Source organism: Spinacia oleracea, chromosome 4 (genome assembly GCF_020520425.1).
Source record: "Spinacia oleracea cultivar Varoflay chromosome 4, BTI_SOV_V1, whole genome shotgun sequence".
Taxonomy (NCBI): domain Eukaryota; kingdom Viridiplantae; phylum Streptophyta; class Magnoliopsida; order Caryophyllales; family Amaranthaceae; genus Spinacia; species Spinacia oleracea.
The window spans coordinates 182,987,770-183,014,587 of NC_079490.1; the positions used below are offsets into that span (position 1 = coordinate 182,987,770).

Consider the following 26,818-nt stretch of genomic DNA (forward strand, 5'->3'; position numbering starts at 1 on the left):
CAATCATTCTCTTACACATTTCATTATAGATTATTAGATTTTGATTCCCAAATTAAGTATTATGCCTCTTCCAAGTTTATATATTGAAAAACATTTTCTTAGACAATAGAGTTGAACATTGATCGGCCCAGTAAGTTTTACAATCCTATCCGACCGATCTATTTAATAGGTCTACTTAGGTGCGACCGTGTGAGCCCCGTTAAGTTATACGGAGTATGAATTTTACCTTAACGGGGCTTACTCTCACTCGTATTAATCATTGTTCCATCTCCCTATGCACTAAAAAACACACGGTAGTCATTCGTCCACATGAACCCAATCATCATTAGATTCCTCACTTCTCCATTTTAATTCCTGAAATTCCAAAAGAAAGAGCAACTACCCAATTAACCCTAACAAAATTCTAATCAAAATCCCAAGTCAATTTCAATCAAAAAATAATTGTTGAAAGCAAAACAAATGTTGATAAAATCAATCAAATACTGGCTAGTTGATCACCCAACAATCACAAATTTCGAATGGAACCATGAAATTACACATTTCTCCTCCCCCCAATTCCTCATCCTCACCATCCTTACTTACCTCACTCTCACTTTCCTCCTTTCTCACTCATCTCTGTCACCGCTCCCACCACCGCTCCTCCGCTTCATCTCCGCCATCCACAACCTCATCATCCTCCTCCTCTCCTTCACCATGGCGGTCGGATGCACCCTCTCCAGCCTCTCCCAAATGCCCGCACCACACTGGATCTTCTGCTTCCCAGCCAACCAAACCCCTCCACGTGGTCCTATCTTCTTCTGGGCTTACATCTTCTACCTCTCGAAAATCCTTGAGTTTATCGACACTCTTCTTATCATCTTAAGTGGGAGTATTGGACGGCTGTCATTTCTCCACGTTTACCACCATTCAACGGTCCTGATTATGTGCTACATTTGGCTTGAGACATCACAGTCGTTGTTTCCGGTTGCATTGGTTACGAATGCGAGTGTACATACGGTGATGTATGGGTATTATCTGATGTGTACGGTTGGGATTCGTCCGTCGTGGAAGAGATTGGTGACCGACTGTCAGATAGTTCAGTTCGTGTTTAGCTTCTTGGTTTCTGGGGTTATGCTGTATTATCATTTTGCAAGGGCCCCGTGCTCTGGGGTTTTAGGTTGGTGCTTCAACGCTGCGTTTAATGCATCGCTTTTGTATTTGTTTATTGATTTTCATTCTAAAAATTACAAGAAGAAGAAACAATTGAAGATGGGAGGTGATAAAGATAAGGCATTGTAACACTTTTTTAATGCTTGTTCCGATGCATTTGCTTAATGTTAGAATTGTTTATTGTTTTCTTCGTAAGTTGACTATTTGACAATGTAGTTAATAATTTTAAAACGTTAATATAAACATGGTTTCTCCCTTTATTTTTATATTTTATAAATGTTTGGATGTACAAACAAGCTAAAATACGCCATTTTTTAAATATATTTTTTTTAATTCGTTTTGAATTTGGTAAAATATACTACCTCCGTTCCTTAATGTTTTTTACGCTTACTATTTGCACGGACTCCAATGCAATATTTAACGACTTATATATCCATTTTCGTCTGTGAAAAAAATATAAAAATTTGATATTTTGAAAATACATAATGAGACCAATCTAACAAGATCTTACATCATAACATTTTTATGTATACAACAGTGAGAATCCACGGTCAAAGTTTTCACACTTTGAACACATATTCCAAAGCCTAAAGAACATTAAGGAACGGAGGTAGTAATTAATTTTCTATATCTTTCAAAAAAGATTTTAAAGAAGTTTTGCTAATGTAAAGGTGAAAAAAAATATCTAACCAATTTTACGTTATAGACAACATGCACCATTTTCCAATCTAGGTAATTTTTTACCTTTAAATTTTCTTCGACAAACACTGATTTAGTAGTTGGAGTAGGCCATCAGTCAAATTGCATGGAAAAAAAAATTGTTTACATTGATTAATGAATTTATTTAAGTTAAAATTTAAATTCTACAATCACAAACATTGGTTGTAAATTATCATGTAGCTTAACACTTTTAGTTGCTTCACATGCTCGCTCCTTCTGCTTTTTAAAAAAAATATAATAACAATATACTTTGTATCTAGAATGAAAAGATACGGAACATAGCTTAATATACTCCGTATTTTAAACAGAACCGAGCTTAATAATTATGATGAATTACTATTATTTTCTTTTTGTCGAACAGAACAGAGCTTGATATACTCTGTATCTAAAATGAAAAGATTTAAAGTTGGATGAATTTTATGAAATATCCTTAACAAAGTACATGAATAAAATACTATTAATTCTAAAGCGACCAATGACATTATTTAAATAATAGGGATGGGGGAAAGAATTAAATAATAAGGATGGGGAAATTTAGGTGGGAATATGGTTAGAATCTTTAGGTATTTTGGTAATTAGATAGAAATGTAAGGGTATTTTAGGATAAAATGTATGTCCAAAAATAGAAACGGATACAACAAAAGGGAACGCTTAAAATGAAAACGGATACAACATTTATGAACGGAGGGAGTACAATAAATCATAAAATACCATTAATTAATATAGTCCTACCTACGGAGTATAAGCGTATTTTGAACTAGATAAATATGTTAAAACAAAATTGAAATGAAATACCCAGCAAATTCAGATATCGACCGCTATAAAATATACTTTATTAGAATATGAGATTTTTTTCTTAGGCATCTACTAACGTTTAATTATTAATTAATTTTTAATTTTAATTTTCAATTAACTTTTATTATTCATTATTCTCTATTTATTTTTTTATTGTTTATTGTTTATTATTTATTTTTTATTACATATTATTTATTATAGAAATCTAATATACATATATAAAGGAGGCATATTTGCTGAAATATTAGAGCGCCACCTAGGATTACTAATGGTTTCGGCCAATGAAAAATAAGATTTCTAATTTATTTTTGAATTAAAAAAATCGAGTGCCACGTAGATAATTAATTAGGTGCCCCGTATATATTGAAATTAATTAATTAATTACTAATATATACAATTCCATTCAAAATCAAACGCTCTAATAATTAAAAAATAAATCTAAAATAAAATCCATCCAAAATCAAACACTAATCTAAAATAAAATTCAATCCAAAATCAAACATTAATCCAACATTAGAGCGCCACGTAGGAAATCTAATGGTTTCAGCCAATGAAAAATAAGACTTCAAAATTATTTTTGAATTAAAAATTCGAATGCCACGCAGATAAATAATTAGGTGCCACGTAAATATTTTTATTAAATAATTATTAATATTTCTTATATATAATTTCATCCAAAATCAAACACTATAATAATTTTTTAAAAAAAATCTAAAATGAAATTCAATCCAAAAAAATAATACCAATTTAATCTAATCTAATATATATATATATATATATATATATATAAAGGAGTCATATTTGCTGAACTATTAGAGCGCCACCTAGGATTACTAATGGTTTCGGCCAATGAAAAATATGATTTCTAATTTATTTTTGAATTAAAAAAATCGATTGCCACATAGATAGTTAATTAGATGCCACGTAGATATTTAAATTAATTAAAAATTACTAAAATATACAATTCCCTCAAAAAAAAAAAAAAATTTCCATCCAAAATCAAACGCTCTAATAATTAAAAAATAAATCTAAAATAAAATTCATCAAAATCAAACACTAATCTAAAATAAAATTCAATCCAAAATCAAACATTAATCCAATATTAGAGCACCACATTGGAAATCTAATGGTTTCGGCCAATGAAAAAATAAGACTTCAAAATTAGTTTTGAATTAAAAATTCAAATGCCACGTAGATAAATAATTAGGTGCCACATAGATATTTTTATTAATTAATTATTAATATTTCTTATATACAATTTCATCCAAAATCAAACACTGTAATAATAATAAAAAATCTAAAATGAAATTCAATAATAAAAAAAAACCAATCTAATCTAATATATAAAATATAGCAGTTGATATATATATAGGTGTTTTATTTTAACGTAACAATTCAATAGAAACCGTGCATCGCACGGGCTAAAATCTAGTTATTTATTATTTATTACCCTCCCTGTATTGTTAGAGATCTTCTCATGTATGTTTCAAATTTTATAACACATGTACGAAAATCATCTTAAAAGGCTAATATATAGCACAAATTCTTATTTACAAGGGATGTACAATAAATATGGTACACCGGAATAAAAGTTGACTCAAAATGCTTAAAAGTTAAGGTCATATATGTAAAAGTTATATTTTTTTTAGTGATAAATTTTTTCATTTTAATAAAACTTATTTCTTCAAAATCACTAATAATGTATAAAATTAATCATTTAACCCTTTAAAATGTTTATCTATCAATTTTTTTTAACTAATATAAAAGTTAATCAGAACTAAGTTAAAGTTACAAAAAAATGGGTAAAAGTTATCTTGGTGTACAATAAATTTATTGTACACCTTGTGCGCGCAAGACCTTTAATAGTAACGGCATTCGGCTATTTTAGATTGACACAAACTACTTAAAAATTGACTTGTATAAGTCGTACTCCCTCCGTTTATTTTTGTTTGTTATGTATTCCTTTTAGATTGTTTCACAATGTTTGTTACGTAGGAGAATCTTTCCTTTTATAAATTTATTATACAATCAATTTTTGTGCCATCTTTTAATTTTAATTGGTCCAATTTTTTCAACTCATTAAATATCTTTGCAATTTCCCAAGTATGTTAAGTTAGCAATCTTTGTGTTTTCCCATTATTGGTTTATTTTGATAAATAAAACAATCTTATTGGTTGTAGTAATGATTAGTGGATTGAGGTTTTACTTGGATTTACTTTTTCTAATAAAAAAGAAAAAGAATCTTTATTATACGTTAATAAACATGCAAAAGTCCAAACATAACAAACAAAAAGAAACGGAGGAAGTACGTTGTAATAGGAATACCAGCATAATAATTAATGGTCATTATTTTTTGTAAGTCAATTTTAATGGTAATTATTGTTACTTGAAGTTACTTCAACGTACATGTTGGATTAATTTCGCAAGTTAATTAGTTGGCATTGACTTAAGCCATGAGTCTTCAAGTTTTGGGCCCATCTACTCAAACGAATTCATGTTATGGGCCAGTGACTCACTCAGCCCGTCACTGAGGCATTTTGATGGAATTAGTTTTTGATAAACAAATTAATTCATTGATAAAAAGTCATACGACATCTACATAAAGATATAAATCTAATAAATACATAACAATCGAATTAAATAAAAACTTCCTTTCACCATAGCTACGATCGTAGTATATCAAACATTCTGTATACCCTCTTTTATATCGCTATGATTTACAGCCTTCATTGACGAGGGGGTCAATAGATCTGTTGTAGCCATGACAAATATGATTTCCGTCTGATTCGTCTGATTGTAGTCGTGGACTCTTGAGATTTAGAAAATTCCTTTTGAGTGATTATGAGACTCTTTTTGTTTCAACTTCCTTCTGAGTGATGATTGATCTCAGGTTGAACAGGTGCACAACCTTGCTAAAATTGCAGTGGATTGTGAGATATGCTCGGAGGTTTTTTCGTCTATAGCCGGAGTAGGTTTTTTTTTTTTTTTTTTTTTCTTGGCTTTTAAAGTTATTTTATTTTGTTTCTTTTTCTGGTTCGTTCAGCCGGTGTCAAAAAAAAAAAAAATTATAATTTATTTTTAATAATGCGAAATATACAAATACGTTTTTTTTCCAGATAATTTTATTGTTGAAAACAAAATCGAGCCACGAATTGATTGGTTAATTAAATCCCACTGAACTATGGAGTACCAATAATATCATGGTCTAGTGGTTGACACTAAATGCCTAATAGCGATATTACAACTACATGAATGTTAGACTAGATCCAGAGTCGTTTTGAAGGGTTTATTAACTAAAAATAGCAATGTGGGAAGTAGGGTTGAATTTGAAATAAACCTTAAATAATTAATAATAATAATAATTATCAATTATAAAGGAGCCATATTTGCTGAAATATTAGAGCGCCATGTAGTAAAGAAATCGAATATTTTTTACCAATGAAAAATAAGATTTCTAATTTACTTTTAAATTAAAAAATTAAATGCCACGTAGATAATTAATTAGGTGTCACATAGATATTTTAATTAATTAATTACTAATATATACAACCCCATCCAAAACAAAACAAGACACTCTAATAATTAAAAAATAAATCTTAAATAAAATTCATCCAAAATGAAACACTAATCTAAAAAAACTCAATCCAAAGTCAAACATTAACCTAATATTAGAGCGCCACATAGTAAATCTAATGTTTTCGGCCAATGAAAAATAAGATTTCGTAATTATTTTCGAATTAAAAAAGTTGAGTGCCACCTAAATAAATAATTAGGTGTCACGTAGATATTTTTATTAATTAATTATTAATATTACGCATATACAATTTCATTCAAAATCAATCACTCTAATAATTAAAAAATAAATCTAAAATGAAATTCAATCCAAAATCAAAAACTAATCTAATCTAATATACTTCTAAATTCAATCCAAAATCATAATCTAATACAAAATACAACAATTGGTATATATAAGAGTTTTATTTTAACTTAACAATTTAATAGAATCCGTGCATCGCACGGGCTAAAATCTAGTAATAATAATAATAATAGAGATAAAAACAAACTGATTTATTTGAGCTTGGGACTAAGTTCTACAATTAGAAACACAACAATCAAGACATTAAAAAGAGTTAGATGAGAGGATTCGTTAGTGAGAGCATTGCTATCCGAAATTGAACGGATTACAAATAGTCGTTGAGCATCAAAATGAGGAATTTTAAGTTATGGGTATTTGGTGAATTAAGTTTCAGAATAGGAGTATTTGATGAAATAAGTATTAAAATATGGGTATTTGAAAATTAAGGATATTTAGGATACTAAGTCATTTGTGAGGGGCATTTGGTGAATTTCTGAAAGTCGACGACCATTTAGTGAATTTCCGAAAATCGAGAGGCATTTAGTGAATTACGCCAAAACCCAAGGGTAATCCGTAAATAATACTTTTCCGACCCCGACCTGACGGCCTACCCCAACCCCCTGTTTTCTCACACAAAACTATTACTTCCTCCATTTTTTTATAATTGCACCATCTTGGTTTTAGCACTATTCACATATTCTTATATAGTTATTTTTTGTGATTTATATGTAAGGAAAAATATATTCAAGTGGGATCTTGTTAGATTCGTCTCCAAATATACTTTAAAATTATCAAATTTTTATATTTTTTTAAAATGTATAATGAGAGATACTAGTGGTTAAAATAGTGCATTGGCAAGCGTGAAATTCAAGATGGTGCAATTAAAAAAAATAGAGGAAGTAGACAGTCTGCAATCTCACACACTATTATATCACCCAAAAAAACCCAACATTGAAACCCTACTAACCCCATTTATAGAAAAAAAATTCGTACCAAACTACCCAGTCTTTAATTACTAACACAATTGTTATTAACACAAGTCTACAACCCCCATTATTAATTTAATCATTTCACTTACTTTTGTATCCACGGCACGATTCCCTTATTATTATTATCTTTTCTTTTTAATTAAAAACAAATAAAATTAAAATAAAATAAAATATTTATACTAGACTGTAACAGACAATAGAAGCTTTTTGGATTCCCAATTCTATATAAACCCAAAAATCCAGCAGCTTTCCTTCAACTGTGAAACACTTTTACAGAAACAAAAACAAAAACAAAATGGCAAAATACTCTGTTTTTCATATAAATCCCCTGTTTTTTGCAACTCTGTTTCTTCTATTTCATGGAAATCTCGCTAGTAAATTCAGAAAAAAGAATAGTATTGGGTTAGAAGAATGGGGTTATGTTCAAGTCAGACCAAGTAAGTTCTAATTTTTTTAAAAAGTATATTTAGGCATTGTTTGGTTGATTGGATTAATTTGTTTGTTTTTCGTAGAAGCACATATGTTCTGGTGGCATTACAAAAGTCCGTACAGAGTAGACAATCCAAACAAGCCCTGGCCAATAATTCTATGGCTTCAAGGTGGTCCGGTAAGTGTTAGTGATTTTCGAGTAATCGTAGTAGTACTATAAGAAGGTTGTGTTCATCTGAATCTTGTTCGTATCATAAATTTGAAATGTAGGGAGCATCAGGAACAGGAATTGGGAATTTCCAAGAGGTTGGGCCATTAGATACAAACTTAAATCCTCGAAATTCAACATGGTTGAAGAAAGCAGACCTTCTCTTTGTTGTAAGTTGTAAACTCTCTCTCTTAATTAAACCTTATCTAATTATTATTATTATTATTATTATTATTCCAGTATAATTAAGTATCTTAATTGGGTTTTTTAATAATAGGATAATCCAGTAGGAACAGGATACAGTTTTGTGGAAGATGATAAATTAGTGGTGAAGAGTGATGAAGAAGCAGGGGATGATCTGACATCATTATTGAAAGGGTTATTTAACAAGAATGTTGAGTTGCAGAAAAGTCCATTGTATATTGTTGCTGAATCTTATGGCGGCAAGTTTGCTGTTACTCTTGGATTAGCCGCACACAAAGCCATTCTTTCTGGCCAATTAAAACTCAAACTTGGAGGTAATCCATTCCTTTTTCTTTTTCTTTTTCTTTTTCTTTTTCTTTTTGTTGGGGGAAGATAATAAGTGGAGTAGAGGCTAGCCAATAAAAAAAAGAAAAAAAACTGCATGTAGTTATCTTTTCTTGTATAAAACCTTCCTAAAATCAGACTTTTAATTCTATTCATCTTATTTTCACTTATTTTAGTAAAAATAAGTTCAAATAAGTTTAGTTAATTTCAGATAAGATAAATTCAGAAAAAAATAATAGTTAGTCAAAGTACAATTTATAACTAAAATAAGTTTTAATAAGTTTAGATAAATCCATTTAATTTCAGAGAATATTAGAAAAAATAAGTGAAAATCAGGTGAATAAAACGCTATATTTTTTAATCAAACATTAGTTTCTATGTGGAGTAACATGGAACATTACTGGTTAAATGATTTAGGTTAATCACAAATTCTTATTTACAAGTGGTGTACAATAATTCAATAAATAATTAAAAGTTACCCTTGTGTATTGTGTTGCTTTTTTCGTTAGCAAATATTTCTTGTATTTGCACAGGTGTTAGTTTTACGCAAGTACTACCCGTAACTTAAACTTAGTGAGCAAAGTTATCATTCAATTATATCGATCACCAATTAAGCATAGTTTCTGCAATACGACTGGGAATTGTTCATTCATCCAATTAACTATTCTTTATTTTTAATATTCAATTGAATTAGTGTAGTATTAGACTATTAGTTGCACTTTCAACCTTAATTTTTTTTGAGTAGGCGATCAACACATAAACTAATAATGAGGAATTATATCAAAATTTAAGAATTTCTTTTTCTACAATCTACACCACAGATATGAAATTAATTATTGTCGTCCATTAACGCATGGTTTATTATTAGATTTTCAATATGTAACCCATACACAAATCTTTAAATAAGACCGTGTTTATTTGAGTTGAATTTTACTGAACTGAACTGAGTTGAAATTCAACCAAAAAGAAAAGGGCATAAACATTCTATTAAAACAAAACATAACAAAAGTTCGAGTACGTCATAATGATAAACATCTAAGAGAGGATTTTTCATATTGCATTTAAAATTTCCCTCTAGATTATTATTATGTGTAAATGTGTTATAAATTAGACCTTGATTTTGTTTATTTTACATTATGTAGGTATTGCCCTTGGAGATAGTTGGATTTCTCCTGAAGATTTTGTTGTAAGTAACCGATTTCCATTTCTTATACCCCTTGTTCCGAAAATGACCTGTTTTCTTAGTAGGAAATCATTCTTTGCGAAAGGTAAAAGTTTATTGTGCAACAAAAGTATTTCACTACAAAAATTTGCATCTTTTATGACAACCTAATAACGACGGGTAAAAATCCCGTCGTAAAAGGGCTTTTGCGACGGGGATAACAACCCACAAGGACGGGAATAACCGTCGCAAATGTCTTTTACGACGGGTGAACAACGGGATTTTCCATTAACAACGATCCTCTTTTATGACGGGAAAATCCCGTCGTTAATTAACAATTATTGGTCTTTAATGACGGGATTTCCCGTCGTTAATAATACTAGATCGAAATGACAAAGAATGAATTTGAGTAACTTTGTTTTCCCCTTTGATTTATTTTCAAATATAATAAACATTGTTTGTGTATTTATTTGGGCAGTTTTCATGGGGGCCTCTTCTTAAAGATGTTTCAAGGCTTGATGACGATGGATTTCAACAAGCTAACAGGTAACACAATTTTTGTACACCTCGATCACTAATTAACAATAGTATTAGATGCTTAGTAATCGTTCTCGAGTACGTTATCAAATAATTTAGAATGAGTAAAAAACGATAAAGAAAATAGTACGTAGTCTTAATTAATTAATTAATTAATTAATTAATTAATCAATTATGTTGAATATGTGTAATATCAGTTTGGCAGAGCAGATTAAGCAACAGTTAAAGAAGGGACAATATGAGAATGCTACAAATACATGGTCTACACTTGAGAACGCACTTGGCTCTACTACTAATTCTGTGGTATGTACGTCCTAACTACGGAGTATTCCATATGTTCCATTTCATTTTATTCTTCAAAATTCTCCTCTAAATTAAATTATGTTTTGTATACCACTAAATAATTAATCTAGATAAGACAATTGCATTGTGTTTTATACCAAAGGAATTGTTAGGTAGTATTAGTATCCCTTCACCTGAATTTCACTTATCGATCGGAACTTAATAAATTATGCGCTTGTTTTATCTCAACTTAGCGCCACAAATTAAATATATATGTTTTGAACTTATATATATTACGATCGTTGGAATTATCTTATCTGGACTTATTTAAGAGTTTTAGGCATAAAAGAAGTGAAAATAAGGTGAATTACTCGCCTATTTGAGACGTGAAATTATGTTATGTGAGTGAAATTATGTTATGTGAGCTTAATTATGTAAGAAATTTGCAGGACTTTTACAATTTTTTATTGGATTCTTCAATGGATCCACTTACAACAACAACAACAACAAATGTGGTATTATCAAAAAAGCTAACGTTTGGAAGATACTCAAAGTACCTTTCTTCTTTAAGGAGTCTTCCTGCAGGAAATGGAGAGAGCCTTGGTACTTTAATGGCAGGTCCTATAAGAAAAAAGCTTAAGATTATCCCACACAATGTCACGTAAGCGATTACTTTTTATTTTTTGTACATTATATTATTATTATTATTATTATTATTATTATTATTATTATATTTATTATTATGGAAAACCACCAAAACGTTACAAGCTTAACAAGCTACAAAGATCAAGTAAACTACAAGAAGTTGGTGGGGAGCCGAGATACAATCTGGGCCCCCACTCCTCTAGCTATGGCGAACCCGATCCTGCTGAAAATGTGGGCAGCTGCCCGTGCCCCTATGTCTTGAGCCCTGGAGTACGTCTGGACCCGCTTCAGCAACGAAACAGCCCCTTTCTCTAACTCCCCAAAAGAAGAGAAGGAAAAAGGAAAGAAACCGTAACCCAAAGCCCTACAACGTGCCGCATACTTAACCTGCTTCCGCTGCGCAGCAACCGCCACAACCCGACCCGGAACGAAGTCTGACAACCCAGATTGCGTCATAGGTGAAGACCCAGTCAAGTCAACACACACATCTACACCGCCATCCCAAGAATAAAGCAATATATCTGCAGGACGAAGAGCTCCATCACTCTCACTAGTCAGCCCAACATCAACCTCCTTTCGAGCAGAAATCCCCGACCGATAGCAAATATCCAAAAGGGTATCACGAACAACATTATGTCGATGTTTGATACCCACGATCCCAGCACAAGACACGGCATGATCCCCATAAATATCCCCATCGAAAACCCGAGAGCAAGCAGAACACGGCGTCGAATCAGAGAACAACGGAATACCCAACCGATAGCAAAGAACCGAACGATAAGTCTTACCGTTCATAGTCTGGCCTAAACCCGAGATGGGGACTGCCCGCAACCAAGCTGAGGAGTGATCCCCCTGCTGGGATTTCCAAAGGGCAACATGACGCGAAGATAAGGAGTAGGCGGATACCGCATCAGCAGTAACCTTCGTGAAATATATGTCTGCCAATTTCTTCATGAGAGTGGGGGCAGCGATTTCACTAGGGCTACTCATAAGGTCGCTCTCCACGGTCCTATTGAAAAGACCAAGAGCATCATCAAAGGCCGACCCCGGACCATCAACACCTGAAAGCCGAAGAAGCGAATCCTGCAAACCAGAAGACTGCAAACGGGATGCAAGAAAAGCATAATGCCGAACATCACCAGCTGAATAAACACCCAATCCTCCATACGAATAAGGCAAGGTAGCAAGACGCCATTGCCAGTCACCGAACCCAGGTCCCGAAGCAGTCACGATACGCTCTAAAGAAGCCCGAAGAGCCACATCAAAAGATACTTGGGCCGCTTCAAAAAGATGAGGTGGACAAGTGCGCATAGCAAAATAGAGTTTAGAAACTCCAGTGCACGCACGAAGAAGCAACAACTCACACTGGGAATCATTAAGCTTAGCTACAGCATCCATCAACACAACAGTCTTCGACACCCGTCGCGAAACCAACTCCTTACAAAAAGAGGAATCCGTACTGACTGGACCACCAAGCAACTTAACACCAAGCGCGGGACGAGCAATATCAGTAGGAAAGACACCCTCTAGACGACTGCGTGGGTCCTCCGAAGGCCAGAAAACCTCTGTCTTCTCAACATTAACATGGAGACCTAAATGAGGACCCTCCTCCAAAATCAACTCCAAGACCTTTCCAACCACCAAACTGTCACCAACGATAGTGCCATCATCCAAGTACCACGCCTGCAGAGATAGATCAAAAGAGTCCCTGATTCGACACACCAATGGATGTAGAACCAAAGAAAATAGCAAAGGGCCGAGAGGATCCCCTTGCTGCACACCTTGACAAGACCACAAGGTATGCTCCCCATAATACAACCGTGCTGGAGAAGAGTAGCAGAATTCAACCCAACGCGAAAGAGCAGGACAATGTAGCCGAACCTCACGCAACAAAGCCGAACGATCAACCAAATTGAATGCATTCTGAAAATCCACCAATAACATAGAGAGGCCAACATCGGCCCCACGAGCCTCAACCAAACGATTGACAGCATGGAGAATAGCCTCACCACCTGCTGGAACCCCAACTCCAAACTGAAGCCCCCCAAAGTAGTTCCCTAAACGCGGACCAATCATAGCAGCCCCAACCTTAGAAACAAGACGCCTCCAAATAGTGCCCACAGCAATAGGCCGAATACCACCACCCGGCTTAACAAGTGGCGTAAGAGGAGCACTAGCAATATATCCACCAAGCTCAGCAGGACACTTTCCAGCAAGAAAGAGATTAACTACCTGAGTGATAGAGTCCACCAACTCATCAGAAACAGCTACAGCAGCACCACCCAAGCAATCCAAAAGGTGTTGAGCACGCAAGCCATCTCTACCGCACGAAGTACCACGCGGAAAGCCCCTAATCTGCTCCAACACAACAGCGGAGGAAGCAGTAAGGTGATGATCAACTGGGATATCCGGAAAGGTAGGTTCCGGAACTGAAGGGTGCTTTGCTTGCAAATCAGCAAGAGTAGCATCATTGTAAGGGGCAAGACCTGAGGACGAAAGAACTCTAACGGCAGCCGTGTAGTGACCGTCAGAAATTTTTCTCTTGCATTGCTTAATATTACGCTCCGCCAAATCATGGTCGTCGTCAACATCCAATAGAGGGGGAGACAGGCTAGCCAATGTGTCCATAACAAGCTGCTCAGAACCACCAGGCACACCCCAAGAACGAATAGCAGCGGTGATACTCTCTTCCTGACGACGACGCCTAACACCGGATGAACACTCACGATTACTCCGCGGAGAAAAAGTCGTGAGGACACAAAGAGGTAACACGAGCAACTGAACCCAACAAGCGATGTCATCTGATCTGCAAATCACCTTATCAAGCGCCCCTTTCAGAACCCGCGAAAAACCCAAACGACATTTGGGAGGGATGGATTTCACAGAACGCAACCGCTTAGACAACAAAGAGTCTAGAAGAGCAACATCAAAAGAAAAATGATGTTCCCGAGGCGCATCAGAAGAAGGCAGCTCGGAAGTAGGAGCTAGGGGTTTTTGAATACCATAGAGAATAAAACGGGGAATACCATCCCCAGAATCAGGAGGGTCCACAAAAACAGTACTAGAACCACTGCCATGTCGACACCTAGTACGATGAGTATGAGTCTTGAAACAATCTCCACATAGCCAAATTCCCATACGACGAAAGGTCACCTCAGCCGAAGTAAAAACCTGCAAATTGGTAGTAAGGGAATGACGGGTAGCATCCCGCACACCAAAGCAACAGTGACGATCCCGTAAGTGAGTGAGCAGAGAACTCCTCACCAAACCACGCCCACCTCCATCCTGGCACCCGCTAAGTCCCACAAAAGGGCAATGAAACTTCTCCACAGAAGCCGCCATATCAAAGCACTTCAACCGCACTGAATCTGAAACGGAACTCACCGAAACTGCCAAACTGCTGGAACGCAATGACCACCACACCAAACAACTACACCTACACGGCCTCAAACACAGTCACCGAAATTCCAAACACTGCCAAACACTGCCAAACCAACTGAAACACTGCCAATCCAACTGACTGAAACTACTGGGGACTGAAACTGCCGGAAAAAGGAACAACCAAACGCAGCAACGAACCAACCAAAATTCCACGCAATTCTAGAACAAACTCGCAGCCGAAATGAACCGTAGTGCCCTCCGTTGTTGTCACCGGAAACTGCCCACAAAAAAAAAACTGCCCTGACGGCCGCCTTCGAAACTGACCTTGCACCACTCGCAATGACGCCGCCAAACACCCAAAAACAGACCTTGCACTACTCGCCTGAGAATCGACCTGCAATAGACCCAAAAGTGCACCGAAAACTAGACCCAAGAACGCACCCAAACTGGTCCCAAAACGCACCGAAACTGGACCCAAAACTAACCCCTGCAACTGCCGTCTGAAAAGCAGCCACTACGTGCCCTTCACCACCCTACCACCGTCGGAAAAGATGCCGGAGAATGGGCCTGAAACACCCTGGACTGCCGCCTGAATATTGCACTCTGACGCACCAACACACTGCCAACTGCTCCAAAAGACGCACCAACTGCCCCAAAAACCACCCCCAAACTGGCCGAAAACCACCGACCAATCTCAGGCAGCCCTCGCCGCCGATATAACCGGCGGATTTGACGTCGAACCGCCGAACGTGAAAGCCCTAAACCCCCATAATCGCCCCTTTGAGAGAAAAACGTATTATTATTATTATTATTATTGGAATTATTATTATTATTATTATTATTATTTATTATAATGATGATGATGATGATGATGATATGACTAATAAGATATGTTAAATGATTGCATATATAGGTGGGGAGGACAAAGTGACCTCGTTTTCCAAGCATTAGAAAGTGATTTCATGAAGCCTAGGGTTGCTGAGGTAATTATTTATTCTTAGTTAACTTTTTTTTTTTTTTCTTCCAAAGATTTCTACGTATTCATGTTCTATTATTAAACCAAATTTTTCTTTTTGGATCATACCATAAATGATTTACTATCCTACATTTTGTTAACACGAGACAATATATTATTTAAGAGACGTGATGGAGGGAGTGGAATGATGGAAGGAACTAATAATTCAGGCCGGCACTACAAGAATTTCTATCTTTAACGACAACCTAATTACGATGGGTCAAAAATCCAGTCGCAAAATAATAACCGTCGCAAATATCTTTTACGACGGGTTTACGACGGATTTACGACGGGATTTCTATTAACGACGGCCCCCTTTTATGACGGGTTCGCGACAGGAAATCCCGTCGTTAATCAACGATTATTGACCTTTCGCGACGGGATTTCCCGTCGTCAATAGTACAATTTCTTGTAGTGCGGAGCACAAAGAAGTCAACAATAGTAAAATTACAAAGAAAACACGTACTATAACTATAATGTGGAGATGCTGAGAAATCAGAAATGTAGTTTGTCATTAGCTAATAATGTGTACGTACCACAGATCGAAGATACGAAAGAATGAATGATATTGTAGGGAGTATATGTTTTGGCATTATATATAGGAGGAAGTAAAAACACATATCTGATATGTGTGTCCAAATACATATCAGAACATAAGACAAAATAGGAAAAAGGACAAAAAAAATATTAAATGGTACTTTTCTAAACACAAATGGTACTTTTTTTTACAGAATGGTATTTTTTTTTTACAGAATGGTACTAGAATGGTACTTTTTTTACATGAATGGTACTTCCTTTTTTGTCTTTTAGCTATTTGTCTTTTAGTTGATATGTGTTTGTTGTTGCATGCCCGATATCCGCCTCGACGCACTCTTATATATAGAGACATAAACATGTTAGTTCAAGGAAACATCCGCATTCGTATTTGATAACGAAGCATGCTTGGTTTACTTATTTAGACTCTTTAGGTAGGTACGTTGGTGCATGTCCCTATTAACACTATCGAAAGTATTATTAGGGACAGATTAATTAGAGCTCTCTTTTTTTCTTACAAGTTTTTAAATTTTCTTGTACTAGTAACACCATTTCAATTTCATTTCATTTGATTTCAAACATTCTCGTATATTATTGTGATTAATGTAGGTGGACGAGTTGCTATCCAAAGGGGTTGATATCACTATTTACAATGGACAAGTAAGTCAATCTGTATACACCATACACATCTATTTCTTGTAATTAAAATTATATTTTTGATAGTGTTCTGGGGTTGAAACGATGGTAGGAGCGTCCTTGATATCTTGAGTTCCGGTCACGTACGGTGCCTGCAAGATGAACTCCGGGCCAAGGGGGGGTCCCCGAGGCGGAGCCTCCGACGCTCAAGTCAGTACAATTGATGTATAAAATGAGGTGTTTTGGGGAGAGAGAGAGTAGGGTGGCTTCTCTAGGGTCAGAGAGTGACCCCTTTACCTTGCCCTTTGAGGGGTATATAGTGCCTTTGTTGGGCCTTTGAGGCCTTATTTGTGGTATTGGGCTTCAGTGGATTTTATTGGCTGTTGGGTTAAAATGGTGGGCCCATTTTAACACCCCAACAGATAGTATGGAGTAAATGTATAATTTATATATATTGTATATACTTACTATGTATGGAGTACTAGTAAGCTAGGTTGCACCAAAACGGATACGGACACGGACACAATACGGGTACGGGGATACACCATTTTAAAAATGACGGACACGGGGACACGGGAAATAATAATATTAAAATAATAAAATATAATATAAAAAAAGAGATAAAATTACAATCATTTGTAAAATAATATGCAAAAAGTAATTAAATTTATTAACAGCATTCAAATAAGAAAATAGAACTATTCTACACGATAACCATCTCCTCCTACACCCCACATTTTTGTTCTTCCTTTGTAATAACTTTCACTCATTCTAGAAAGTAGACGGAGATTGTTGTGAATGAACACCAATCCTTCATAAACATAAGATCATATTCATGTGATGATGGAGTAATCCACAAATGAGACCTTAATTAATGTCATGGTGGCTTGTGAATATGGTCATTTGTTTATGAAGGTTGTTGATTAGGAGACATTCGAAAGAATTGTGAAAAAGAAAGAAGTAATTGAAATATGTGTTCAAGATGTGTCCAAAATGTGTCCATCGTGTATCCGGTCGTGTGTCTCGTGTACTAAATTTTCAAAAAGAACCGGACACGTGATTTCGCGTGTCGGACACATATTTTCGCGTGTCCAAGGCGTGTCGGTGTCCAATACGTGTCGGACACGGGACACGGCAGCCCAATGGCGTGTCCGTGCTTCCTAGCTAGTAAGAAGTGTATGACATCTCGGTACAAGTACATACGGAGTAAGAAATATAGAGTACGGAGTACTCCGTAATAGACATAGGTAGCACCATGTGCATAAGTACGTATGCCTGTATGGCGTTATGTAGGAGTAGACAATAAGTCAATACGTGCATTAGTGCCCATCATATTTCACTAACATTGTCATGTTTGAGTTTTCAACAACGCATGTTATGGAAATGATAATGAAAACACATGAAATGTTTTAGTGGCATAGTCCACTAAATGTATACGTACTATACGCGGAGTAATTATTTCAAAAATTTCAAAAATTTCGAGATTCTAATATTCTCCTTTATAGGAGTAATTATTAAGAAGAAAACGAAGGTGTTTTGTGCCTTTAAGCACATCTAATAAATTATTTAGAGCAATTTCTTTTTATAATTATTGCTCCCCAATTTTTATTCTTAAAGACATTTTATCAAGATCAAACTTGAAACAACTGTTTAAATTAATTAGAGAATTGCAAAATTAAACTTAAATTGGAAAAAAAAAAAAACGGAATTCTTAAGCTAATTAAGATGCCATAGTTCCATCATCGATCTCACGCTTTTGTAAGTAATAGTTGGCAATTTCCTTAATATAGGAAGCACATATTTGACATTTCCTTATATTATCAAAACAAAAATAAATTTATTTGTTCTAATTAATTTTGTTCGTTTGATTAGCTTGATGTGATATGTGCAACCAAAGGAACTCAAGCATGGGTGGAGAAGCTTAAGTAAGATTAATTGGATTATCGTGGATGAACTAAGAATAATCCTTTAGTTAATATTAATGAAAATGTGGATTTGCAGGTGGGAAGGTCTAAAGAGTTTCCTAAGTGAGAGTAGGACACCCCTATACTGTGACCCTAATGCTGGAACTAAGGGGTTTTTCAGGTCTTACAAGAATTTGCATTTCTATTGGATTCTTGGAGCTGGACACTTTGTAAGTTTCTTTCCAACTTATTTCTCCTAGAAATAAGAGTTTATCATGAGGGGATAATCTGGTGGGAGTATGTTCTTGGAATGATTTCGTACTCAACCCATAATTAATGTGTAATTATACACTGATGCATATCGATCTTACACTTTGATTCACTTAATTATTCGTTGAAATTTGAAAATTGCTAGCAAGGACCAGCTTTCATCATTAGTACTAATAATTTAATCATTTTTGTCATTATAACATTCATCATAATGTCTGATGTTGATGTATAGTCTCATCATCATTAATGTTCTAATGACCCTACATCCGTGCTGTTTCATCATTTGATTTACAACTGTTGCATGAGCTATCATGACTATCCTTTTTTTTTAAAAAGCCATCATATACTCACGAGTAATATGACCTACGATTGACCAACATAGAGTTGGCTCAAGTGGTAAGCAGCTTGATGTCGCTTAAGGGAGGTCTCGGGTTCGAGCCTTGCCGTATGCAGAAACTCTTGTTGGGAGACTCACCCACCATAAGCAAGGTGTGCGACACGGGTCGATCCGGATGTAGTCGGACGTAAATATGACCTACGATTGGCTAATTGTAAAACAATTAGTCGAAACATTGTAATTTAAAAAAACAACATTTCAAATAGGTCTTGCTAGCTCTTTTCACCTGATTTTGTTGATATTGTTCTTTTTATTTCTACTTATTATCTGTTCCTATTAGCATTGATTTTGGGTAGAGAATAATAGGGCCTTAGTTTCCAACTAGTAGAGAAAAATAGACATAAATACCATGAACTCATGAGCATCGTGTGTGAATTTTGGAAGTTGATCAGTTACACACTTTTACCAATCCAAAAAAGAGAGGCTACTAAAATCAAAAGGATCAAGTGATTTCCATCCAAGATTACCAAAATTGAATGAGTAGTGGGATACAAATATTAGCTCTAAGTTTGTTTGTATGAACACTTTCACTCAAACGTCATCCTTACTTTGACGGATCTTGATTTCCATTAATTAATTTTTGAGTAGGTTATTCCATTTCGATCCATACACATAACAAACTTAACTGGCCCTATCATTTATTACATGAAGTGTGACTCAGGATAGGACTGTTTTCTCACCAACCAGAAAACAAGCTAACTACTGAGCTAAACGTGTGCATTATTATCATCGCAATTTTGACTTCCTGAATCTTTGTACTTCCTTTCTGAATTACATTTATATCATGTTTTTAGCTATTATTATTATTTTTCCTATGATGAATTCCTTCTTTATATCTGTTTGGTATCGATTAAACAGGTACCCTTCGAGCAGCCATGTATTGCCTTAAAAATGGCGGGTAGCATCACGCAATCTCCTGCTACTTAGAAGACGCGTCTATTCAGAAAGAAGAACGATAAAGAAAACACACCTTGTGTTCCATAAATTACTATTACAAATTTAAAGAATGCCAGTGAAAAGGGTACATTTAGGGAATTTATGAAAAGAGAGTAATATTATACGGAGTACTACTATAGAAAGGAAGAGTTTGTATTTCTATGAAAGCTGAATAATTTTAAATCTGTTTTTTTTTCAAAAATTGTAAGCCTTCACTGCTTTTTTGTCTTTCACATCGGGAAACTTAAAGAGTTTAAAATATCAAATAAATAGGAGACTGGTGTACAGAGGGACGCTGCTGAAGATGAAAAAATTACTTGGTATATTATTATATGCTTCGTAAATTTCAGTGTGATCCAGAATTACATCTAAGTTCCTGTTTGTTCTCTCAAAAGGGGTGTTTCTAAACCACCTTATATATTACAGACTGGGAATTACATGATGTACAACCTTCTATCTACAGAAAAATGAAGATGGAAGATACTAATCCAATTTACATTCCAAGAAACAAAATAATTAGATACAGAAAACCCTAACACAATGTCCAACTCAAACCATGTTAGATGACTCAATCTTCTCAATAATTTCCAGTCTGGTTTTTCTCTTCCAACTTTTCATAGTTGCTACAAGGTTAACTAGCCCTACAACTTGACTTTTGCTATATTCCTGCACATAATAATCATATTTTTTACATAAGTTAATTGCATATGACAAACGATGATTGATTTCATTTCTTTTCTCCATCCATTATTCATGATGAACACAGACACACACACTGACACACAAACATTAAAGCAGAAGACAGATAGCAAAACAAAACTATATTTTTACATACCGGATGTGCACGGGCCCAGTAAACATACTCAGTTTCTGGAAGATAGTAGGCCTAACAAAAGAATAGATTAAAGTTAACCCCAAACAATTTTGCACTGATAAGCTTCATTACAATTATATGCAGACATATCCTTACCTTAATGAATGTCTCAACAATGTGCACTTTTGCTTTTACATCTTTTGACACGAAGTGCTGAAGTCCATTAATCAACACCTGAAGAAACACAAGTAGAACAGTACAGATAAATGTAGGGATAATAATAATATGGAACAAATGTCTGAATTGCAAAGCACTTTTGAAGAAAACCTGTAGATCCAAAGACATAAGAGCCCGGCCTTCATCAGTACATTTCTTTAAACGTGATAGACCCTCAACAAGTGTTTCTGCAACAATTTCAACACCATATTCCAAAAGGTGTTCTTGAACCTAGTGGCACAGAAATAATCATCAGATGTATCACAGTTAGATAATTTCATTTACAGACCAAAAGGAACTACTAACAGAGTCAGTGACAACTATTGGCCAGTAAAATCATTTCTCAAAAAAGTTTTTTTTACCTATGTTGATTAGAAATACCTCTAGCAATCATCAAGCGCATTATTTTTTTCATTTTCTTTCTGATCCCCCCCCCCCCCCACCCAGTATCTTCGGGCTGCGCGCTCAAAGATCCCTTAATTCCCTAAATCCCTGTCCAACCTTAACAGACCATAATTCTGACGTTCAACGTGAAATAACTAATTCAACAAATCATTTCAATGCTGATACTAGGGCTCGAAAGGAGGAATACTACTGAAACTAGTTAGTGGCCCGGGCGATGCCCCGGAGTGTGCATATAATTCGAGTTTTTTTAATCATTTCAAATTCACTTACTCCGTAATTTTTTTTATATTTGCAGTTTGACCATAATATGAATTTCATTACATATCCAGTTTAAAAATAAAATTGGTTAACCAACTACCGTTAAACTACTTTTTTGAGTAATTTTGCATGATTTGTGTAAATTTTTATTTTTTTTACCCACTTTGCTTATGACTTGTAAGAAAAATTTTAAGTTACAATTGTTTATTGTGTTACAAAGACGAAATACATTTTGGAGGAAAAAAACACATTTGATTAGTTAAAGAAAGCGCAACATTATTTTTTCCTATTCTTTTCTCTGTTAATTTCATGGTTTTATGTTTAGTCTAAATACATGTCTAGAAAAGATAAATGATTTGATTAGTAAATGAATAAAAATTAAGAAACTTTTTGTTACTATAAATTATTATTCAAATACATAATTTTGGGTATTAAAGGTTTATGCATTCATAAGTATGATTTTTCTCCTTTTTAATTGTTTTAGAGTCATAAGTTGTGTCATTGGAGTGATGGTTAAAACTTTGCATTAACATATAAGAGTTCATGAGTTCAAAGATGGATAACAACATTTTTTTTATGAGGACACAATAAACGATGTGTGTGTATGACATGGCACTGCTATTCTATGTCACTTGCCAAGTTATCATGACACATGGAGAGATGTCATGGAATGCCTTGGAGTTTAAATATATATATAGATAGGAAACCAGTTACCTGAGAGAGTACCATTAATGCCACAAAAGAAAATGCTCATTAGCCTGAACTATAACAAAATAAAAATCACTGGAGTTATTAAACTTGCCGCTCTAATTACCTCCATGTGAATTCCGGCATGAGCAAGCCTCGTCTTGTAGTGTTTAAATTCTCCCAAAAGCAAATCAACATAACTGTTCATATATGGAAAACCATCAGACTACTTGCAGTAATTTTGAAGTGCTTGTCGTATAGGTAACTGATAGACAAGCTTTAATTTAAAGTTGAAGGGGGCTGGGGAGAGAACTGCGTATTCCATTAAATAATGCTCTTTTTCTAGTACTGAAGGCTTCCTTAATCAAACAACAAGCAATTGGATTGTTGTATCTTATTAATAAAGGGGGGGGGGGGTGGATGAACATCCGGCGGATCATAAAATCTATATCTTGTTCTCGGTAATAGAATCAACAAATAAACAGAGGATCAATTTTTTTTCTTCATGCGATGATAAATTGTGTACACGGTCGTTGACGGTTTCTTATGACAGTTCATGTTAGCCGACCCCAATCATTTTGGGACTAAGGCTTGGTTGTCGTTGTTGTTGTTGTTGTTGTGATGATAAACTGTGTAAACTAGAATGCAAGGAATACACCAAAGTACGACATTCTAATCCAAGTTCCTTTTCAAATGTTTACTCCCAGATAGAGCTGATCAACATTGGCCAGGCCCGACCCAAAAATTACCGGATTTTGGGCAGAATTTTTTGGCCCGATGTCCGGTCTAGTCCCGGATTTTTTTTTTTAAATGTGGGTTTTGGGCAACGTAAAACAACAATTTTAGTTATGAATTTGTCCCGGCCCGAAATGGCCTGAAAAAACAGCTATTTTTGGCCCGAAATAGTGGGTTTTGGGCATATAAATTTGGCCCGAAGCTGGGCCGGCCCGACATAATGGGCAGATTTTTATGGTCCCGCCCTGCCTTTTGTTCAGGTCTACTCCCAGATTACTTGGAAAATATTGTGAAGAACATTTCCACAGGTCATAGGATTTAGTACACAGGGAAGTGTCATTGTGTCAAGATACCTTTTCTAGCAAAATGATGTATCATAGATGGAGACATCTTGCTAGGATGTTGGTGGGCTCATCATGAATTAGGTCAGGGTGGTTGGTGGACTTCTCCTTTCATGATATGGGTAATCATACTTTATCAACATGAGGTCAAGTATTGAAATTCATCAACAACATACATGTCCACAGGTATAAGGGTTCAGTACACAGGAAATCTCTACGACACCATCTCTCACAAAGAGACAAATAACAGTAAGAGAAAAAAACCAGATTTCTGATTTCAAGAAACTGTAGACATGCTTTCTTGCCATATTTTAGTGGTCATTCACTGACAAGTTGTCCTCAATATTGGCACAGAATGTAAGTTCCTTCGAGTGCTCAAAGGAAGTTGATATTCAACATGTGAAAAAGTATTTGATTTCAAAACTAAATACAGTGGTGTGGCACCTTATAAAACTGCATGGTAAGGCCTAAAAGGCTACAACCAGAGAGTATATTTTTTAGCCTAATGAAGGTATATATTAGAGCTTCAGAAAATACGAAGTAAGAAACATAGTACATAGACATTTGCTGTCCGTGATTAATGGATAAAGGGGTAATAGACAGCTTTATAGAGAGACTTTAGAGTTCAGATTATGGACAGTACAAATGTTATTGTGGTTCTGTATAGATGAACAAGAGAAGCTTAACATTCTTTATCTTCCAAACTACATCCTCCAAAACACTAACATTCCAGGTGACTTTCTCCACAATTTTTTCCTTTTTATTTTACTTTATTTTTCTGTAGGGGGATGACAATGGGGGTTTGACTGGTTGTAAAAGAGAATAAAAAAAATGTAAAACAATGCTAAAACTTGCAATAATTAAGATAAACTTACCCATTATGCTCAGTTCCAAGGTCTTTAATTTCCCATTTAGCATTCGCAATACGCTCAACGTACCTGGAAAACATTTGCCATGATTAGTAAATCCAGAAAAATATGACTTAATAAAAGAAAGCTTGTGCCCACGACACTACAGCCATGTCAGAACTTGGAATATACTACAGCCATGTCACAAATACATTGATGGCCCTGAGGCCCCTGAATGTAATAAATAGGTACTCGGTTTAATATAATACCACCTCAAGGTGCATGTTTGCAAATATCAATATTATTATCCACGTAGCTGACAGAAAATAAGATTTGTTGCTAACGCATTGCTAGTGAAGACTATTTAATAGGGAGCCAAAAAACAGTCTATTCCAATAGCTGAAAAAACTATCTCTCCTGATTTATCAAAACAAAGGCCTTCAGATAAACCATCCTGCTTCAATTCAGATAAGGGGGGCTATCCATTCTCCCAGGGAGTAGTCCCAGGAGGCAGGACAAAACCTCATTATGCCATGTTGTAGCCTACAATAGGGAATTAGGGACACTGTTTCTACGTCTTACTAGTAATGAAAACAAAAATGGTAAGCTCCTATCAAGTCAATATGTTTTATTCTTAAAAAAGAAGAAGTTATACAATTAATGAGTAAAAATAGAGTGCCAGCTATTAAATAATAAGAAAATAGAGTCAAAAGGCAACTCCATGATGGAAATCATAAAAATACAAAGGCCAACAACCGAAAATCCATGAAATGAAAGGGAGAAAATAGAAGTAGCAATAAAGAAAACAAAAGAGAAGGCTAAATGTGATATGGTTACAAAAAAACAAAAAAAACAAAAAAACAAAACAAAAAAGATGATGAAAGGAGATAGCACAACTGTACAAAGAAGAAATTGAGAAATTTTAGTATGGAGATGAAATGTGTAGATGATGTTGAGAAGAGAAAATAAAAAATAAAAAAAGGAAGAAAACGACCAAAAAGTATGGATAACAAAGCTTTGATCAGATGAGCCCCAGGTGAGTATGGTTTATAAAGCATAGTCCCAGCTTGTATATATATTATAACATTTCTAAGCAACTATAGGATATGCACAGGACCCACATCGCAGTGTGGATTCGCGGCATACACCTAGGAATTCTTACATTATTCACAAACTTGGAAGTTACGATGTTCTTCTCACAATGATGAACTTGACTCCAGCCAGAAAATTATAGAAGAAATTTGTGGCCTTAATGTTTGTAGGTACTTCTATTCGTGTACAACGTAATATAAGAAGGAAACAGGTTCTGCAGATTATGCACACAGATGGGATGTCCAGCTATTTGCATCATTTAATCCAGGCCCAAAAAAAATCATTGTCAATCTAGCTAAAAAATTTTAAAAAAAAATCTTTAAGAAACAACTGAAATATCACTGGACAGGACACTGATGTTTTCTAGCGATATGAATTTGGAAATTTGCTAAACAGGTCTTCCAATACTTCTAAATGCTATTATATACTTTTCCAGTTTCCAGCATAATTCACATTGGCTTCCAACATGCTTGCTCGAACTAACTAGAGATGATGGTGGCTCAACGTTACAATGTTACCATGTTAAAAATAGATCCAATTCATAATGCCATAAGAAATCTGACCATACATATTAATCCAGTACCCCAACCACCAGCATTCAAATCATTAAACAAATGAACTAAATAATACAATAACAAAGCAGAGATAGAGCAAGCCAATATTCTTCATTGTAAACTAATATTGACTTCATCCCGGTATTTAAGTGAAAATCATGCATTTAGGTTAACATCATGCATTTAACTTTAATCTACTTTTGAGAAGATTTTCTCTCTATTTTCTCGGAAGATGGAACCCACACCCAGCGACCCACCACTTTTTTCTCTACTTATTTGCTTTCCTTAATCTCCACAAAAAAAGTAGATGATACATCAAATCAATGTATAAAAAGGCTCAAGGCGCAACAAGGCTATTTGGATTTCCCAGCGCCTTAGGCGCACCGAGTGAAGTGAGGCGCCCTAATAAAAAGTTAAAAAAAATTTGTGAAAAATTGGCGTGTGCCTCGGGAGGTGCGCCTTTTTGCGCCTTAGGTACGCTCGAATCGCCTCGCC

At 35.0% G+C, this 26,818-nt stretch overlaps 3 protein-coding genes across 6 annotated transcripts in view; 2 read left to right on the forward strand and 1 right to left on the reverse strand.

Moving 5' to 3' along the window:
• The first annotated feature begins 263 nt into the window (after window positions 1-263).
• LOC110783686 (elongation of fatty acids protein 3-like) lies at window positions 264-1,415 on the forward strand. Its single transcript, XM_021988029.2, has one exon. It carries the CDS (start codon window positions 460-462, stop codon window positions 1,276-1,278), a length of 819 nt encoding a protein of 272 aa, XP_021843721.1. The 5' UTR covers window positions 264-459; the 3' UTR covers window positions 1,279-1,415.
• Window positions 1,416-7,665: 6,250 nt separating this feature from the next.
• On the forward strand, window positions 7,666-20,666 carry LOC110783731 (serine carboxypeptidase-like 51). Of its 2 annotated transcripts, XM_021988096.2 has the most exons (13): window positions 7,666-7,946; window positions 8,022-8,116; window positions 8,209-8,316; window positions 8,424-8,664; window positions 9,817-9,860; window positions 10,315-10,382; window positions 10,571-10,676; window positions 11,105-11,316; window positions 15,595-15,664; window positions 16,840-16,890; window positions 18,739-18,791; window positions 18,868-19,000; window positions 20,296-20,666. In XM_021988096.2, exons 1-13 carry the CDS (start codon window positions 7,805-7,807, stop codon window positions 20,362-20,364), a joined length of 1,392 nt encoding a protein of 463 aa, XP_021843788.2. In that variant the 5' UTR covers window positions 7,666-7,804; the 3' UTR covers window positions 20,365-20,666. The 2 variants fall into 2 exon arrangements, with proteins under 2 accessions (XP_021843788.2, XP_021843789.2); XM_021988097.2 differs by lacking the exons at window positions 18,739-18,791; window positions 18,868-19,000; window positions 20,296-20,666 and adding an exon at window positions 16,979-17,333 and having other exon boundaries at window positions 7,696-7,946.
• A 6-nt stretch (window positions 20,667-20,672) lies between these two features.
• LOC110783730 (uncharacterized) overlaps window positions 20,673-26,818 on the reverse strand; it is a 33,379-nt gene continuing 27,233 nt past the window's right edge. For all 3 annotated transcript variants that reach the window (XM_021988093.2, XM_021988091.2, XM_056843183.1), the window contains 6 exons: window positions 24,705-24,767; window positions 22,881-22,953; window positions 21,515-21,634; window positions 21,344-21,421; window positions 21,209-21,259; window positions 20,673-21,039 (listed from right to left, as the gene is read on the reverse strand). In XM_021988093.2, coding sequence (XP_021843785.1) covers window positions 20,923-21,039; window positions 21,209-21,259; window positions 21,344-21,421; window positions 21,515-21,634; window positions 22,881-22,953; window positions 24,705-24,767 — 502 coding nt within the window. In that variant the 3' untranslated portion in view covers window positions 20,673-20,922. The remainder of the gene's footprint in view (window positions 21,040-21,208; window positions 21,260-21,343; window positions 21,422-21,514; window positions 21,635-22,880; window positions 22,954-24,704; window positions 24,768-26,818) is intronic.